At 42.2% G+C, this 19,516-nt stretch overlaps 1 protein-coding gene across 6 annotated transcripts in view; it reads right to left on the minus strand.

Moving 5' to 3' along the window:
- The window catches only part of RAD21L1 (RAD21 cohesin complex component like 1), a 1,165,932-nt gene that overhangs the window by 104,375 nt on the left and 1,042,041 nt on the right, over nt 1–19,516 (minus strand). For all 6 annotated transcript variants that reach the window (XM_078651710.1, XM_078651707.1, XM_078651709.1 and 3 more), the window contains one exon: nt 2,853–2,992. In XM_078651710.1, coding sequence (XP_078507836.1) covers nt 2,853–2,992 — 140 coding nt within the window. The remainder of the gene's footprint in view (nt 1–2,852; nt 2,993–19,516) is intronic.

Consider the following 19,516-nt stretch of genomic DNA (forward strand, 5'->3'; position numbering starts at 1 on the left):
GAAGAATAGATATACTGCAGTTGTGTATATATGTGTAAATAGTTTGTGAATAGTTTATTTTATCAGGTCACATGATTGACGCTCAGAAATTGTCTCAGTTTATGGGCCTTTGTAAATGATTCATGATTAATGGCGAGTATTGTGGTGTTAGGTAGCGTTGGTGAGACAGTTTCTCAGTCAGAGCGCTGGATCAGTAGTTTTCCAGTAAAGTAAGAACTGTTGTTCCTTTATTAAGGCATTGCTAAGCGGGTGATGTCTTTCCTTGGCGGGTCTTGCCCTGGTTGATTCCAATGGACCCAAAATGTATTCTCTTTCAGGTCAATGACAACCTAGGTGACAGTAGATCCATGTTATCGCTGCTGTTTTTGGGGCTGACTCAGGCGAAGGAAGACATAGCGAGGGCGTGGAAGGACAAGGACACCCATCCCTTGCAGTCTGGAAGAGAAGAAATGGATCACTGCATGGGCTCGGAGGCAGCAGTCTATAAGGCACTGGGATGTCCGCAGACACATCCCTAAGATTTTGCAGGAGTGGTGGATTACAGAGGTCCGAGCTCTGGCACAGCTAGTGGATGATGAGCTTCTGGTGTTTACGGGTTGAGACTGAGATACGTTGGTACGGGACAAGTGCTTGACTTAATGTATTTGTTATGTATCTTATTACATTTTGGGCAGGACTATGTGCGGAAGTATTTGTTTTTGTTTGTGCATATTCTGCTTTTCTTTTTTTGTGTTGGCCTGCGGGCCTCATTTCCTACTAAAAAACTGATTAGAGGGGAAAAAGCGCATTGCTAAGAACGTCGATACCATTTATAATATGAAGGTTATTCACATCATTGCATCTCTTTCTATCTACCCCTAGACACTAGACATCCCAGGCCAATTTCCTATGGGCAGAGGTCAGTACAACCCTTCATGTCAGAGCTCTATCAGTAGGCCTTCTCATTTTCACCCATGGTCAACAACTGAACAATGAGTCTTAACATGTGAACAATTACATAAAATAAACATCTTGCATAACTCCCTGAACAACTCTGCAAGCTAAGAACAAATCTATAAAGCTATAGGTGCAGATAATCTCCTATCCCACCTACTTTGTGGCCATTGACCTTCCCATTAACTGTACCCAATGAGTTTAATGAGTCAATCTCTTGCTTGACTTAATCAACAAACTAATTACCCCCATATCGCATGAATGCAGGTGAATTATGCGGGCAGTCCCTAGTATTATCACTGTATGCTATCTCCCTTGATGGATGTGGTCCCATGAGCTATGTTCTATCTGGACCTGTTCCCTCCTCTTTGCCTGCAGATTGCTCAATTCACCCACCCCCAATCAACATTTCTGTTCCCCGTCACCATTTTATTGGATTATTCAAAAAAGAAATGGTCCTTTGAAGTAAATTAAGTGAACAACTGATTTACCACAGTGGAATGCGCTACCCAAAACAATCATTTAAATTGAACATATTCGATGAGAAGGCGGCATCCAGAAACGTTTCTTTAGGAGGGCAGGTATGCAATTCGACAAGAAGACTGGGCGGTGGCCTAAAATGCAATTCTATAGTCTTCGTGATTTAGTTACCACCAGGGCCCAATCTTGGGGCCAAGTCTGCTCACTTAGTACTCCCACTGTCCGACTTCTGCAGTTGTTTTCTTTCACCTGTGCCTAAGTAACCAACGTTAGAGAGAGCTGCTCATCTCCTGATGAGCAGCCAGAGATTAGCCCCTCTCCAAAGGGTCAGCTCAGGTCTTGGCAATACTGAGCTCCATAGTCAACTGCTCCCAACTTTCATCAACATGATGGTCCCAATCCTATGGGCAGTGCTGGGAAAAATGTCTCCAGGGTTCTGCACCTGCTCCTCTCTCTAAGTAAGCAGGTGTCTCCAGGAGGCAGCAGCAGAGCACCACTGGCAAGATAGAGAAAATATGTATTTTGGGCTTTCTTAACCTGCACAAGACCCCTTTCCCATTCTGCACCCAAGTACAGCTACCTTTCCACCTTATTCTGTACACTCAGCCACTGCTATGCCTATTTATGCATGCTCCAGTTGTCAGCACGGGAGCTCCTGGCTCCAATCTTCAGATTCCTCCTCATGCCATTTTCAAGTTTCCCTCTACCCACTCCTCTGCTGTTGATGGGAATTTGTCAGGGGATATCTTTCCCAACATATTCTGGGACCCTTCAAGTTATGTGTCCTATTCTGGAGAATATAGGTGACTGCTGTTTGCAAGGTCTGCCTCCTTGTCTAAAATGATAGTTCCGACCATCAAACGCGCAAGACTGGGTGGCCGCTCTTTTCACTACTTGGCTCCTTGTGCCTGGAACGAGCTTCCCCTTTCGCTGAGACAGATCCCCAGCCTTATGTCTTTCAGAAAGGCTTTAAAAACTTGGCTTTTCACCCGATAGGGCCCCCGCCTTTCCTTACTTCTGTTATGTAGTTGCCCCTGGAGGACCTCTTCGCCAAAGCGCCGGGACACTCCGTCCGGAGTAGCTGTTGCGCTATAGAAGAATGTGTTAACATAACATAACATAACAAGCCAGGACACTTGAGAGCTCATCCTGTGTGTGTACTGCTTTAATGCAGCCAACTTGGATTCCCCGCAAACACGTTTTTTGTGGCACAGGATAAAAGAGTGCCAAATGCTGTTCTGACAAACCATATTACATCAACCCTGAAAAAAGCCCAAAGACTATACTAATTACAACGCTAATTTAGAAGGCTCCTCACGAGCAGTAGGGCTATCAATGCACATAAGGGATATTTACAGTGAAGTTTGTCTTAAGATGCAATGATTTTGAAAGAAACTCCTTGAACAAACCTTTGTATATCTCTTAAGTACAATACTTACGAGCATTTCACCAGCATTAATCAATTCATGAGCTTCCTCTGTCTGGACTTGCAATATTGGTGTTTCAGCCACACTTGTCTTACAAGTTTCTGACAGTTTAGATTCCTGAAGACAGCTGGGCTCTTCTAACATTGGCATTTCTGCATGAGCAAGAAAAGAACATGCTACAATTAATCAACAGTGAGCCTCTTTACAATGACACGATGAGGGTTTAGGAATCCTGATTTCTGTGCATAAAATAGTATGTCATCTACAACATAACTTGGAAATAAGTTGTGCTGCTGGCTATTGTTGCCATTCAAATCTAACATTGTTCCCAATTGTGATACTTTCTCATGCTGAAAACTCTCCGCTTCACTGTTACATATGTGCTCTGGTTACTAGTAAAGTTAACCTTCTCTAGTATGTAACGCTACACTCCTTAATCGTGCAACTAATCATAATTCCGGTTTACCAATTTCAATGTATCTATATCAATTCGATTATACTTCCTTCTGTTTTGAAAGATGTGTATTTCATTACCTCGTCATACATATTTGGTAGAAGGCAGTATCAACGCATTGATACCTTATTTTTCTAGAGAACCTCGGTTAAGGCTGGCTACACTGCTTGACTCTTGTAGTCTTCTGGTGAGCCTTCTTTTCATGCTGGAACGTTCCCCCTCTCACTCTTTTCAGCTACTAGATTTTTATTTATTGAAACCCCGACTGAAAACCTTCAGGGTCTTGATAAATATAGCTTCCTGATTAAATGGTAATAGAGTATCTTGTATAAAGATTAAAAACTCTGGACATAACGTTTATGAAATTACCTAGCATTCTGGGTCTTCTAAAAAAAATTCCAACCCCTGATTTGAGGACATGTGATTTCTCACCCAACTAGTGAAAGGAGTTACTGGGCAAATCAGGAATAATATGATTAAAAGGAAAACAACCACTTCTGTTTTGTTTTCACTTAGGCAACACACCTGAATACAGGTGAAACGATGAGCAACAAAAAAGCCTAGTAAGGGGGGAAACATGCAGGAATCGAGCAGAAAGAACTGTTACTTATGATCATAGTTCAGCTTCAATGGTTGCTTCACTAAAGTCAAATTTAGAATATTCCTATATGCCCGTGACAAACCTGGAAAATGAAATTTCCAAAATTAGAATAGTCATTCATGAGACGTCTAAAGGTTTAATTAACTAAATACAAGCAGTACCTCCATAGATGGCTATTTTTTCCATTTCTTTTATTTTAAATACTACATAAGGCAGCATTTCAGCAAAAGGCCTGAAATATGCTGCAACAAAGGAAAACCCCCAAACGTATAGAAAAAGAAAAGTCTTAAAGGCTAAAAGTATAGAGAACTAAAAATCATGCTCTGTTCCTTTAAGAAGCCAACTGCTCCTGTATCTCAGCATGCTTTGTACTAGCAAATATGTTACAGGCTCAGTTCTTGGAGGATGACAGGCAGAGCTAAAATGTTTACAAAACGAGCTTGCTGTTCAAAAGTGGATGCACCAGATAGGCAGGTGTGTGTATGACTTCACTGAAGAGAACTACAATGCAGACTTAGGCTTACAAGAAAGTAATATTTTCTTCTGTATCGCAGGACCTTCACTGTAAATCATAAATATAGAACAGAATAATAGCATGTTCATTCTGAAAAGTTTGCAGCCTTCAGTTCCGAAGAGCAAGACAATCAAGAAAGCTTACACGAGACATTAAGCTGCCCTCCCTTTCAGACGACGACCGGGAGACTTTAGAAGCTGTACTCACCTCAAAATAATTCACCAAGGCAATTAATGACCTCCGGCCTGGGAAAGCTCTAGGACCCAACGGTCTCCCTATCGAGCTGTACAAGCTCAAACCCGACTGCCTGGGCCCACATCTTAAGAATATGTTCGAGGACAGTAACGCTCTGGGGGAACTGCAGAGGGACCAACGTATCGCCACACTGGTAGCCATCCCTAAAGAGGGGAAACCCAGGGAGCTGTGCGCCTCTTATAGTTATAAAACGCTGAAACCAAAATCCTCGCGAAGCTCCTGGCAAATAGGATCAAGCCGATCATTGCCAAACTGATCCATCCAGATCAGTCGCACCGAAACACAGTGCTCAACTTGCGACGACTCCACGGAGTGTTGGGATGCAGCCATACATCCAGGAAGACGCGGTTGTGGTATCGTTGGATGCGACTATGGTATTCGACACGCTCGAGTGGCCCTACATGATGGTGGTCCTCAAGAAGATGGACTTTGGTCTTAATTTCATTGGGTGGGTGCGCCTCCTCTACACTGAGCCACTAGCCCAGGTGGTGGTAAATAACAAGATCTCAGAGGTTTTTACTCTGGAGAGAGGTACGTGACAGGGCTGCCCCCTCTCGCCCCTGCTTTTCGCCCTCTCCCTGGAGCCTCTTGCGGCCTGGATACGACAAGATCTCTCACTACGGGGGCTTAGATGGGCAGAGGGGTGGGAGGACTCGCTCTATGAGGATGACATCCTCTTAGACCTTGCCTCCCCCTCCAAATCCCTCAGAGTTGCACTAGATATATTCACCAGTTTTGGGAGAAACTCTGGTTACAGCATCAACTGGGGGAAATCACTTTTCTACTTACTCCATGGTGCCCCCCCTTTAATACCGTGTGACTGCCCGATTAAGATGGCCACAGAGTGGTTCAAGTACCTTGGAATCTTTATCTCCACGAATGTGGCGACTGGCTACAAGAAGAATCTCATACCACCTCTGCAAAGGTTCAAGAGGGACACCGCCATTTGGAAGAGGCTCCCGCTGTCCCTGCTGGGTTGGGCAGCTCTATTTAAGAGGATGGCACTGCCGCGTTTTTGGAATGCCTTGCAAAACTACCCAGATTTAGTCCAGATTTAGTCCCACAAAAGTACTTTGCAGATATCGAAGCCACTCAGAGGGACCTATTATGGTCTGGAACGCCCCGAATATCGCTCCAAAAACTCACACTGGGGTGGTATGATGGGACATTCAGAAATATTACTGTCCAGCACATCACTCGGCCATAAACCAGGGCACGTACAGTGGTGGAGAGGTCCCATGGGGCAGGGGGTACTTCGAGGCTGCGCTCTACTCTAAACCTAACAAGTACCCACTCACAGGACCTACAAAGCACTCTGTCCAGCCTTGGAATAATGTGAGCCGCAAACTGGGATGGGCTGACAAACTCACATTGGCTACCCCGCTCTGGGTATCCGAAAGGCTGGGTACAACTGGGGCGTACAAAAGGATTTCGTAATTGGGATTGATAGGGATCTCCCATATCAAAGATCTATAGGGGCCCACGGGAATGGTGACTTTTGCCTCACTACAGCAAGCTTACGATTTAGCGCAAACAGAGTACTTTCGCTGCATGCAGATCAGGCACTCACTCCAGTCTAACATTCCACCTGGTACGACGCTCCTGGAGTCCTCTCCCCTTGAGGACAGACTGCTTGACGGTCATTTACCGGAAAAGGCAATCTCCCTCACATACAAAAAACTCATACACCACACCCCTGACCCCTTGTTGGCACTTAGGAGGAAATGGGAGGCCGACGGTCTAGAAATTGATGACGAGGAATGGAGAGAGGCACCTTCCTCTCCCAAAGTAGCGATATCAGCGGAATTGAGGCTGATACAACTAAAAATATTGCAACAAGTTTATATCTCGGGTACACGTCTAGTACTGATGGAGAGGAGTGCAGACGGGCTCTGTAGGAGACAGTGTGGGGAGGTGGGGACGTATCTTCACATAATTTGGGAGTGCCCTATAATACAAGCATACTGGAAGCGGGTGCATGACTGTATGCATACAGTCTAGGAGGTTGACTTGCGACCTGAAATTAAAAGGTGCTTCTTGAACATCTGGGAGCCCACGGACCTATCTGCAAAGGGCAGAATATGGGTGACGCTCGGACAGGTAATTGCAGAACGCAATATAGCACGCCTATGGGGAGCGGGAACACCTCCAATGCTCAATGAGTGGATAAAAGACATGGACTGGTGTATGCTGCAAGAGATGACAGTCTATGTGGCCGGAGGCTGTCCCCGGAAATGGGTGGCAATTCGGTCAAAATGAAATGAATACCGTGGAAACTTGTGTGAACCTCCCATGATCCCCTCCCTTGACGAACAGTTAACGCCACAATGACTTCTGTACTGCCAACAGCTTGTGTAATATGACATCTAAAGAGTTATGTTTTATATAAGAATCTGCAAACGCAACACTGTAAGAACTGTCATTATATATGTGTAATGACCAACGAGTTGATTTTTGTTAATAAACAGAATTATAAAAAATAAAAATAAAGCTTACACGACATTGAAAGTGATTCCTTAGAACAGCATGACCAAAGACTGTAGTCACTTTAAAGGCTGTCTACACAGTAATGCTTGCTAAATGTATAACCAGAGTTCCAAGTGACTGCTCTACAAATGTCTAACACTGCACCATTTTATTACCAAGCTGCAGTAGCCACTTTCTCGTGTTCAGAATGAGGCTTAGTGTTGTGTAGTTCCTATAAACCTATATAGGATCTGCGCGTTTAGACAACATTTACTGTAGGATTGGAGTCAGACTGATTTTGGACGTCCCTACTGATATGTCAGCTTGTATACCAGCTAGCTCACAGTGCCACTAGAAACCCCTCTTACCAAGGAGAGAATATTACATGACAACCCTGATCCCTCAGGATTGTGGACCAGTGTACTACTTTTCGCTCAGTCACTCATGCTCACTTAGTCACAGAGAGATACACAGAATAAACGGTGGGGACGTTTCTCAATTAGCATTTATTGAACTAGCGTCATTCTAGTGTAAAATAGGTGAGCTGAAACAACCATTATACAGTAACAGATATAAACGATTATAAGCACTAACAAAGTAAAAGGATGGTACGTTTCTACCAGCGTGCTAAAACAATGAATACAGGCAAGTATATAACATACATGACAGTAGTAAAATGCGTACTCCTACGCTGCGTCCCTAACTAGATGTACCTAAGTTTACCTAGTATATATATGTGGGTGTAAAGCCAAGAATCCCTCTAGGATAAAAGCAACCCCAGTACCTGAAGTGAGAGACTGTGGGCCCTCGTCTTGGTCTTGAAATGGACACCCCGCAAGAGTTGTCAGACCACTGCGAGCTGGAGGGTCTGCATGCAGGAGCCTCAGCATCTCACATCAGTGTGTCAGCATGGACGCCTTTTTCTCCTCAGACTATCTCAACAAGATATGATGTATATATACCCAAAGTGGTGCCCCTAGGGATAGAACTTGCTGTGTCATGTCAGACTGGGATGACAGAAGGAATGACCCGTATACATCGTTTTTATGCAGGAGATGGTAGGCGTGCTGTCCTGCTGTGATTTCAAGGCTCCTCATGCATAATAAATGAGGCTTACATTTTTGGGAGAAAACCCCATGTTAACTTTGGACATCACTGTAGCAAGGTAAAAGGTCAGTACTAGGAATTGTTATGTAGTGCAATGGTAGGGAGAAAATAGGTGAAGGGTTAGGTGCCTACCGGAGTCCGTATTAGGGTACCTATATGGAACATAACAGGTTTAATAGAAAGAGGCCACTTGATAATCTAAGGAAATATAAGACCAGATACACCTCGAAATAGACTGCTTAGACAACGCTAGTTAGCAGCAACCCTTAGTTCATAAAGTGCTGGTTACATTTCTTAGACCTTTTGAGCCCTGCCTAAGTAAAATGCCAGAACTCTCATTACATCTAAGAAATAAAAAGAATTGTTGGAAAGGTGGAAGTGCTAAAGAAATCTGGCAATGATATGGCTTGACTGATTTGGAACTCAGATCGCATTTATGGTAAAAACAGGGATCACTTAACAATCCTGCGTGAAAGACAATGTAAGCTTCCAAGGCAGACAGGGCTTGAAATTCACTCACCCTGCATGCTGATTTAACAGCTACTAGAAAAGCATCCTTCCAAAGTGAGATACTCCAATGACGGTCATGCAGAGGCTTAAAAAGATAAGCCATAAATTTGTAAAAAATTAAATCAAGCTCCCATGGAGAAGGCTCCCATCTAGGAGTGCAAGTTTTCCTAACAATTTCAAAAAGTCAATAATGATAGTGACCTTCGAGCAAGACCTTTCTACAAGCCGTAAAAGCCACTAAAGTATCTTTTAGTGTGGCAAATTATAGATGTGTGTCACGGTTACATCATGAGGGGCATCCCAGACCCAGGAGATTTACTCTATCTTTCAGGTAGGAATTGGAGGATCAACTCGCCAGCTTGAGTGGGGAAAACAGACTAGTTATGGCGCACTTATCTCTCTCAAAACTTACCTGAAGATAACGTGTAAATGTTAAAAAATATTTTTGAACAAATAGTTATTTGATTTGTTTTGAGTCTGCAACATCTGTCTCATGCACCCTCCTCCCGCACCAAAGTAAGCACATAATAAGAAATTCATACTATTACATTTAAGAGACTTTATTTAAAACAAGGCTTAGTCCAGAATGCATTCAGAAATATGTCAAATATAACAAGAATAGAAGTGATTATATATATCTCTCAGGAATGTAAAAATAAATGCAGGCAACATGGCATTATGGAAATTTCCTTCCTATCTAGAGCTAGCTAATACATATTGTATCACCTTGTATGCAAATATTTGATGACTCAAACCTAAATTTGATTTACATTTTGCAGTCCAAAGTCTGTCTGTAAAAAAAGGCTGGATCATGCCAATATGTCCATCTCTGTTATATGATAACAGCCTATGTGCGATTACACAGAGAATTGTTTGGTCCTTATGGAATGCCTAGCCCCGCTGTCTGAAAGAGCTGTGAAGATTCATTTTACATTATTTCTAAACATTATTACGACAAAATATGCTCGTACTACAATATGTAAGAAAGGAATAAAAGCAAGGCAATTCACTTACATATCCATAATAAGTGCCACACGTTACATTAATATATGAACTAGAGGTGCACTTCAAAATGTATTTATCGCACATTGTTACATTAAAATGTACATACATGAATATAAACTAGCTCACCCATTGCAAATGAATACAATATTGGAAGCCTCAGACCATGAGGGTCTGTGATTAGTAGTATAAAGCAGAACAACAGCCCCAGAGCTATAGTTAGCATTTCTAATATGTATGTGAATATATATATAACACAAAAGCTGACCATCTCAGTTATATATCAATTCATGTTGAAAAATGATCAAGGACACAGGCTTGTGTTCGATTTTATAGCACTGTGCAAAACTAAGGTACAAAACATGGGTGCAAAGATTGACTATATGTGGGAATAGCAGCTGTACATAGGTCTCTTTTTAAACGGACTTTGGAGTTATGGGCATGCATGGAACCCAGAAATCGGGCACTTCAATACACACTCAATTATAGAGCCGATGGTGAAAAATAAATCAGTTAGATAATCGACGGAGAAACAACATGAGCTGATAGACAACAGGAGGCATATTTGTTGTAGAAGTCGACAAAAGAGAACTGAAAATTATAGCTCGAGATGCTGCTGGTGAATAAAGCAACAAATAACGTGTAGGTGAGCAAGTCAGTGGTGCCACAGAAAGAGATGGAGTACCACTGATGGTTCTGATGAGCAGTAGAATTGAAAAGGCGCAAGAATGCAGTTTATTAAGAAGGGGCCAAGACATTTGTGATTTAAGTGTAGGAGCCAAGGACATGTCAATGAGAGCAAATTTGAACTTGCTCTTGGCATAATGTAGGCACGTTTTTTCTTTTATTGCAAGTAGGGATGAAGAAGTGATGGTAGAAGCAGAATAGATACATTTAGATAGTGTTTGCATGCTATTCTATACTACAGAAAAAGACAGTAGCAAGGTTTCCTAAACCATTTCCCTTGCAAGGGTAGCAGCCTCTTTTACAGAATTAGCAGATGATTGTAGCATTAAAGCATACAGCAAAGGTCCAGCTATTCCCTGCCGGGAACTTGACTCCAAGAAATTTCAGTTTGATTCATACCATCAAGTATCAACGTGTTTACAGACCTGCGCTCTCATTTAGATAACCACTTTTGACACTCTCTGAACACTGTACGTAATAAATAAGTTGAAGAACTAGAATCAGATCGATATGCTAAAGCATGAGATGTTTTAGACACAAATTTACAGGTACATTCATTTGTGTGGAAAGGCCAGTGTGCTACTCCATCTAAAGAATGGTGATGACATACTAAACATGATGTTTCTAAATTAGCCCTTCTTTTCGAACCTAGAAAATATGTATAGTTCCCTTTTGAAGCTAGTGGGTTCTACAATTCTTTAAGGCAAGCAAAACCCAAGTATAAAGTTTGCTGGGCAGTACATTAAGAAAACTTCCCTTGGGTACAGACATGCAGGGAATAATGAGTCATACTTCTTAATCTACCTGGGTTGTGTGCCTCATGTACATTTTTACTACAATAGAAGCATGTCAATATGCATAACCTTGCTCTAAAGAGTACTCAAGAAATTGAAGGGAACATAGCTTTAATATTGGCAATATGGTAATGTGGTATTATATTATCCAATATAATACAAGAAAGTCAAAAAAGGTATTTGAACCATTTCTGTAGGCATCAATAATTGATACTGGAAAAGTTCCTAAACACGCCTTGAGGTTACAGTTATAGAGAGGTTACGTTGATAGTTCCTTTCCACATGATATGAGAAAGAGGGAGACTGCAAGTCTTGTTTCACACGAGATGGAGAATCACATTTGCAAAAAAAATGTCCACGAACTTTCTTTAAAATGCTAATCAACCCTGTAATCCAAAGAAGAACTGATAAACTTGCTGCAAAAATCCAAATATAGGACAATTTAGGACCATGGAGGGGCAAGTATACCTACCACTTTACTAGCAACAGGCAATCTTCATCTTGCAGATCAGGACTGTGATATGATGGAGTTTTACATAGCGAAACAGAATATTTTCATGGTGCACCTTCTTGTAGTAGTGCTGTTGCTGGTGAAGCAGGGTTAGTAGTTAAAGTAGCTGCTCCCACCAAATCAGCATTTGATGGAGAAAAGTTAAAGACTCTGTAGTCCTTCCCACTCCCCAATAGGAGAAACCATTTCAGCTCCGCAGATCTCGTCTTGGGGTAACTTCTAGAGGGACGTATTGGACTAATGTTTCCCAAACCGTGGGTCACGGTCAACTGGTGGGTTGTGAGAAGATTTTTGGTGGGCCCATAAGTCCAAGCAATAAATAAAGATGCCTTTAAATTTTGCATTTATCTTGAAACGTTTGGAGCGCTTCAAAAACAGAGGTTAAATGTCAGACTATTTATTCTGAAAAATTGTTGCTCATTTTAATTTTGTTTAAAACACAGGGACTTGCGTTCACAAACTCCTCTCAAATTTGCAGTCAGAGAAAGTAAATTATGTGACAATTGTGCTGGGCTACTGAGAACGTGAAAGGAAATGTTGTAAGGTATGTTTGGTAACCCACAACAAAAAGTGCATACTTACAAATGAACTGTACACATTCACCACTTAGGAAAGAAAAAGACAGCACTTTTTTTTTGTAATTCTGAAGTGTGATGGAAACAAAGATTTTAAATGGGATCAAAACAAATCGAGACACTACTTGATGCACAAATTAGAAATATTCACTGAAACCAGATTTCCACACATTATCATTTGTGTGCAATATAGTTTTATCGGTAAAACTGTACGTCTGTGCACACTGAATGGACACTTCAATGGAAAATATGTGATGACTGTAAACGACAGCATGCTATCGCACAATGCTTTAGATACAATAATAAACAATCTACTGCCTCGTGCCTATTAAAGCTGGTTGTGTCGAGAAGGTCGTCGGTCTAAAAAGCTTGTCATGGGCAAGTCACAATTTTTCAATTGTATTAAAACCGAGCAAACCTGACTGTCCTGAGAAGAGTGCCTTTCACCCATCCATCCAGTCTTCCAACCATAAAACCATCCATGTATTCATTCATCCCTCTGTACTTTCCTTCTGTTTCCATTTATCCAGCCAACCTGAAAGGAACTGAAATTTCATGTTAGTGCTCCAAACTCTGGGACACCCAGTGTTAAATGGTGCATTGTAAAACATGCAGGGCACATCCTTCCGCTCATCCATCCTTTCACTTTTTTCCAACTGTTCATTCCTTCTACCCATTCACTGGGGTCACCTATCGAGCCTTGCACTCTGGCACGCATCATTTCACCCCTTCATCTGGCAATCCTTCGATCCTTCCATTCATTCTTTCACCTACTTCCCCTTTTCCAAATTTTCTTTCACTCATTCCTTCCTTTCACACTCCTTCCTCGTCCCATTCCTTCTTTCACCCATCTATCTATTTTGTATCTTACTCTATCTCACACTCTCTATCTTTCTCCTTATTTTAATTATTTCTCTCATTTCCGGCAGTGTTTTTATTAGTAGCTGCTCTGAAAATCTGATGACAGAAGAGGACAATAAACAACTAGTAAGGTTTAAGCAGCAGGACATTTCAGCAGACCATTGGGGAAGCCCCCGCTTAAGCTGATGGAGTGTGGGGTACTCCCTATGTCATTGGTCATAAATCTAAAAAGGTTGGGAATCACTCATCTAGAGGAATGCTGGTATGATGGCGGGTTCAGAACAGAATCTGCCACATTATGCTTCTTGATGTAATCAATGGACACCTTATTAATTTTCTGTGCACCTGGTAATGCCTTCTACCCCAAGAACTGGGACAGGTGGTCGGCACAATGTTCTAAAAGGTATTTTCATGAAGATTTCCTTGGACTAATTCTCCCGGTTTCAGGAGCCACCCATAAATAAGCAGCTTCACTTTTAGAGTTTTCCTCTAAAGTCTTTGAGATTTTGCAGCAGATCAACACATAAATCAGATTGCAACTGTCATTCCATGGAGGAGTAAGTCAGGTACAAACACAGATACCCCAAATAAAATAAACGTTGGTAGTGTGTGACCATCAATTAGACCGCTTGGCAACTTCCTAAAAGCTCGTTCAGCCTAATATAGGTTGTTTTCATACAACAATTTAATGTTAAATACCCTCGTTGTCAAGGCTTGTTCAAGCATAACATTGACTCACTGAACAATTCTGTTCAATTGTGCACAGGAGCGGTGTGAGAATAGCAGGCCAACTCACAGACCATAGCATCAGCAAATGCTCATGAAGTGAATGCCAGGTTGTTGTCTAAATGAAAGATCCGCACTGCTCCCACTGCTACTAGATACTACAAGTCTCATAAAACCGCTCAAACCCTGGCAGCTACTTGTGGCCATACTAACAGGAATCAAGAGTACGAATCAACCACAGCCAATATGTTTTTAAAGTCAATAAAATGACATGAACTCTGCTACCTGTGCAGTGGGTACCTAATGTTTTGTGAGTCAGTAATGCCTTGAGTTCTACATCTTGGAACTCTCTGTTCACTACACTTCAGGCAGAGGACCATTTGTGTTTTGAATAAACCACAGTCTGTACACAACACACTCATACTTTTGTATGGGCAGCATAGGATAAATCTTTAGTAGAACCTTTAGAAATTGTAAAAAGGTGTGCGTTCTGAGTATGGGATAATACATAAATTGTTTCTCACTCAAATTCTGAGTCGACGTCCATTCCATCCTGTACATGAGTAAAGCAGGAGCATTTGGGATATTTGCTTTATTAGCTACTTATAAGGCCAGTCCTGGGGAAACCACTATACATTGTTTATGGCATGCAAGAGGCTGCTCCTTCAAAATTACCACTTATACATCCATCGTTCATTATCAGCAGATAATTAATGCAATTTGTATTTGATTAAGGTCATTTATGCTTCACCATGCATCATCAAATCACACAAAAGCTTCATTTGCTCAGTATATGCGATATGTAAACACTTCGAAGTATCACATTATTGATAACTTTTGTAATGTATTTGGAAGTTGCAAGATGGATCATTTTTGCAAAAAGTCGGTACCAATAATTTGCTGTCGCTCAAAAGTTCATGTTGTAGAAAGATTACACTAAAGAAAGCAATTTTCCATTTACAGATATTCATTTTTTTTCTGTGGCATGTTAAAACAGTCACGGTCCTGTCCATTCTTTCAAACTGTCCACTTAAATCGCTGTCGGTGAAATATAGGTCGGTTTATGCCAGTTAATCTTTCAGGACAATCCTGATGATCATTATTCTTGCTGCGAAAAACACTGGACTGCTTTTACGCCATTGTGGTAATTTTGCATGTGTGCTCTGAATACCACCAAATGTTTCACTAAACAATCCAATAGATCAACAACATTAGCTATGTCAACAGTCATTTTGTATTTTAATTAAGTTCATCTTGTGTGTGTACAAGGGTGAGAATTCAAATGCCTACAGTGCACAACCATTGATCAGCAATTTTAGTTCCCACTTTAGTATGATACAGTTGTTTCCTGTCTGTCCACAGGCCTTGCAGATCTGTAGATGGGCTCCCAAACCAATTTAGAAGGTATCTGATGGAAGGTTCTCCTTTCAGGTTAGAATTCTTGCATTACCATATCAGGCACAGTTTGTCCGACAGACAGAAAAACCTCATCTTTGGCGATGCCTTTATAATGAGGCCACTTATCGAACCTGCAGAGATTACACAAGGGGTTGCATTTGGGGACAATGAAAACGCAGGTAATTGTCCCTACAAATAAAGACACAAAGAGCAGTTGGGGAGGAGTTTTGAATTGGAGACATTTGTGAAAATGGCTGAAACCTTTCCCTGCTGGATACACTTCTTGTTTTATTTACAAGGAGACAATTAGACTAGTGAGAATCAGAGCAGAGGATGATGTAAATTTATGGTAACCGACTCGAAGGCCCTGACAAAGCTGAGCAATGGTGTTATTAAAGTCATGAGTTTTCCGTTACGAGAGACCCGATGAATCAATTGTCAAGATCAAATCTAACAGATTTTTTGTGAACAAATGCTGCCACTAATACCATGCACCTAGAAAAAGTGTGGTCTGATTTCAGATTGCATAGTCAAACTTTGCACTGGTGGGGTGAGCTGCCAGCTGTGAGCTTAAAACTTGGTTTCTTTGCTACTGGGGGTGGAAATCTGCATCCACTGCACACATCCAGTCCCACAGTATACAACGTTTCTGTTTTTTTTAACTATTTCTTGGCTTGAGGTTTAAGGATCATCTGAATCTTTGCTAGCGCCTTTGTTTGTGAACCACAAATATGAATAGATGGCTTTTCCTCTTTGAAAGAGAACAGAATACATGGTTTACCTTTTAAGTAACTCTTCATTAACATTCTGTGGTTCATATTATTAACCACATTTATCAGTCAGAAAAAACAATAGTTCCTTGAAAACGCATTATGTAAAGAAAGCAATCAATAGGATTTAATTCTAGAACCCTTTTTGTTCCTTCACAAAAGAATTCAAAGTTCAAAAGAAATAGTACCCAATTCATTGTCTATTACAATTGATGTTTCAAAAACAGTTCAAAGTTCGCTTTCACACTCAATCTCATTTCCAGAGAACCGGTCTGTAACAATGTCTGCCAGCAAGCTCTCAGAAAGAAATAGTTCATACAACACACATGATATGTCCATATAACAAGTGGCTCAGCAGCAACAACACTGTAGCTTGATTTTCTAAGAAGGACACCATCAAACAAAAGGGAAGTTATGCTCAATCAAAGATGGACACAACCATCTCCAATTCTTCTGAGAACTCATGGGATTCCTCGGTTATGTACTTCAAATCAGGACGTATTACAATGTACGACCTCCACAATCAAGAAGCCTTTTGCCAGGCTACGCTGGCGCTTGATATACACTGCCAGCCTCTTTGTTTTCAGAATATATTCAGAGCAGATGGTTTAAAGTATGGCATGCCAACACCTGTTGAGGGCCAGTGTTAGGCCTTATCAGCTGCTTCTCGACGCCCTTTGAGTCACAATCCTAGAAGCTGCACAAGGAGGAAACTTTCTTCTGCCATCTCTTCAAACTTGGAACAGCTAATCATCGAGAAGCTGAGTGATGTTTTAGTGTTTTCAGTATGACTAACACTTAAATCTTTGGGACCTCAAATAGGATTTTTACTTTAGGTGCACTTCAGCATAACATCGCGGACAGTCATTGTGTCACTTATAAGTGACAGACGACTTTGATGAAGAACCCATTGGTGAGGTAAGTATAGATGGCAACATGTCAGACATATCTAAAGAGTAACACGTAATTGGAGGGGCAGAGGGATGGATATCTTTTTCATTTGAGCCTTTGAGGGTGCTCCGCAAGTGGAGGTTGAACAATTGAAGCGCTCAGGAGGAGGATTTGGAACAGCCAAACAAAGCGGTATCTTTCTTAAAGGCGACATGGAACTGTACTTTGAACCATGAGTTGATTTGGAAGAAGGCGCTGTGGTTGTAGAGGAACTTGAAAAAATGCGTTACTTACCTGTAACTGCAGTTATCCAGTATTGGTATCTTTCATAGATTCACATGCCTGAATCATTCTCCGTCGTCGGGGTGGGAGTCCCCGGTACATAACAATAGTAATGTAATTAGACATATACATACTAATAGGCCAGAGGCCTCACATTAGTAACCTATCGGAGTCCTTTTGTAAAAAAGGACCAAAGTTTGGCCAGGAGCCAATCATCTACTACCACCCTCTAGAACATTCCTGGAAGGAGCCCTAGTCCCTCAGATTTTCGTAAGCACAGTGCTAAGTAGCACCTACTGAGAGAACCAAGGTGAGCCCTTCCAGGGGAGGTGGGTGGGTTGCATGTGAATCTAAAAAAAAAAAAAGATACCAATACTGGATAACTGCAGTTACAGGTAAGTAACGCATTTCTTATCCAGTATTATGGGTATCTTTCATAGATTCACATGCCTGAATCAGAGTAGCGAGCAATAGTCAGCACATTTCGTCTAGTACATCATGGAAGACACTTAATCACCCCTTATCATTAGTGCAATCCCATGAACATGTAAACATTATCAGTAGGAAGAAATGTGCAAGAAGGCAATAGGAAGGTGGGATGAAAGGAAGAAGGCTCACCTCTACTGAAATAGATGACGGAGCACCGCTTGTCCCACTGCTGCATCCTTCATAAGTTCTGAGTTCAAGCAGTAGTGCCTGGTGAAAGTATGAGGTGTCTTCCATGTCGCCGCTCTACAAATGTCGACAATGGGCACCCCAGCAAAGAGCGCCATGAAAGTGGAGACTGCTCTTGTGGAATGAGCCCGAACCTTGGAAGGTAGAGGATGTCCCGCCTGTTGGTGGCAGAAGGCGATGGCCACAGAGATCCATCTTGAAATACTCTGCTTTGTCAATGGATGACCTTTCCTGGGCCTACTAAAGGCAATGAATAATTGGCTGGATTTTCGAAACTTCCGTCCTATGGATTTAGAACTTCAGACATCTCTTCAGATCTAAAGAGTGGAGAGATCTCTCCGCTGCTGTGGATGGATTCGGAAAGAAAGTCTTTAGGACAATAGGTTCATTGAGATGAAAAGTAGACGGGACCCTTGGTATGAACTTAGGATTGGTCCTTAAGATGACCCTGTCCTGTTTGTATTGAATGAAAGGGTCCTGAATAGATAAAGCCTGAAGCTCACTTACTCTCCTTGCTGACGTGAGAGCCAATAAGGGAGCTGTCTTCCATGACAAGTATTTGATATCTGCTTTATGAATTGGCTCAGAGGGGTGTTTCATCAACTGAGCCAAGACAATGTTGAGTTGCCACGTAGGTGGTAAAGGTGTCACTGGAGGGAATGTTCTGAATAATCCTTTCAGAAACTGCTTGACCAGTCTATTGGACCATAGTGACGTCCCAGACGAAGAGCGCCTAAATCGAGAGATGGCCGCCAGATGGACCTTTATTGAGGCGTGGGCCATTCCCGAGTTAGCCAGGTGAAGTAAGTAAGGTAGCAGTTGCGCTGGAGATGATGAAAACGGATGCAGTTTGTTAGCTTTACTCCACATACAGAACCTTTTCCACTTAAGGGAATAAGTCTTGTTGGTACTGTCAGCCCGGGCCAGGACTGCTCTGCACTCCTGAGGAATATCTAAGTCCTGGAACTCTCTGAACTCAGGAGCCAAGCCGATAATCTGAGAGATGTCGGATCTGGATGCTGGACTTGCCCCTGGTTCATAGTGAGGAGATTCGGGTATGGCCTGAATGGAATCGGCGGCTCCAGTGATAGAAGGTGGAGCTCTGTAAACTAGTGTTGGCGCGGCCACGCTGGGGCTACCAGGATCAGGGTGCAACGCTCTGTCTTCATCTTCCGGAGAACCCTGGGAATCAGGGGAAATGGAGGAAATGCGTAAGCAAATACATTGCACCATGCCATCGAAAATGCGTCCCCGAGAGATCTTGGCTGGGGATGCCAGCTTGCATAATGTTGGCATTTTGCGTTGGTTTCCGTTGCAAACAGGTCCAGGTGGGGTGTGCCCCAGCGGGAGAAAACTGCGCTGAGAGCATGTTGGTCGAGCTTCCACTCGTGGCAAATGGAGCTTTGTCTGCTCAGAGAGTCCGCCAGGGTATTGTCTGCCCCTGGGACATACTCGGCTCGAAGAGAAATGTTGTTGCGGAGTAGCCATTTCCAAATTCGTTGAGATTCTTGCGACGTCGTCATCGATCGGGTACCCCCTTGTTTGTTCAAATAGTGCATTGTGATGGTGTTGTCGGTTCTCACAAGCAATGGGGAGT

Source organism: Lissotriton helveticus, chromosome 7 (assembly GCF_964261635.1).
Source record: "Lissotriton helveticus chromosome 7, aLisHel1.1, whole genome shotgun sequence".
In the NCBI taxonomy this organism is placed as follows: Eukaryota; Metazoa; Chordata; class Amphibia; order Caudata; family Salamandridae; genus Lissotriton; species Lissotriton helveticus.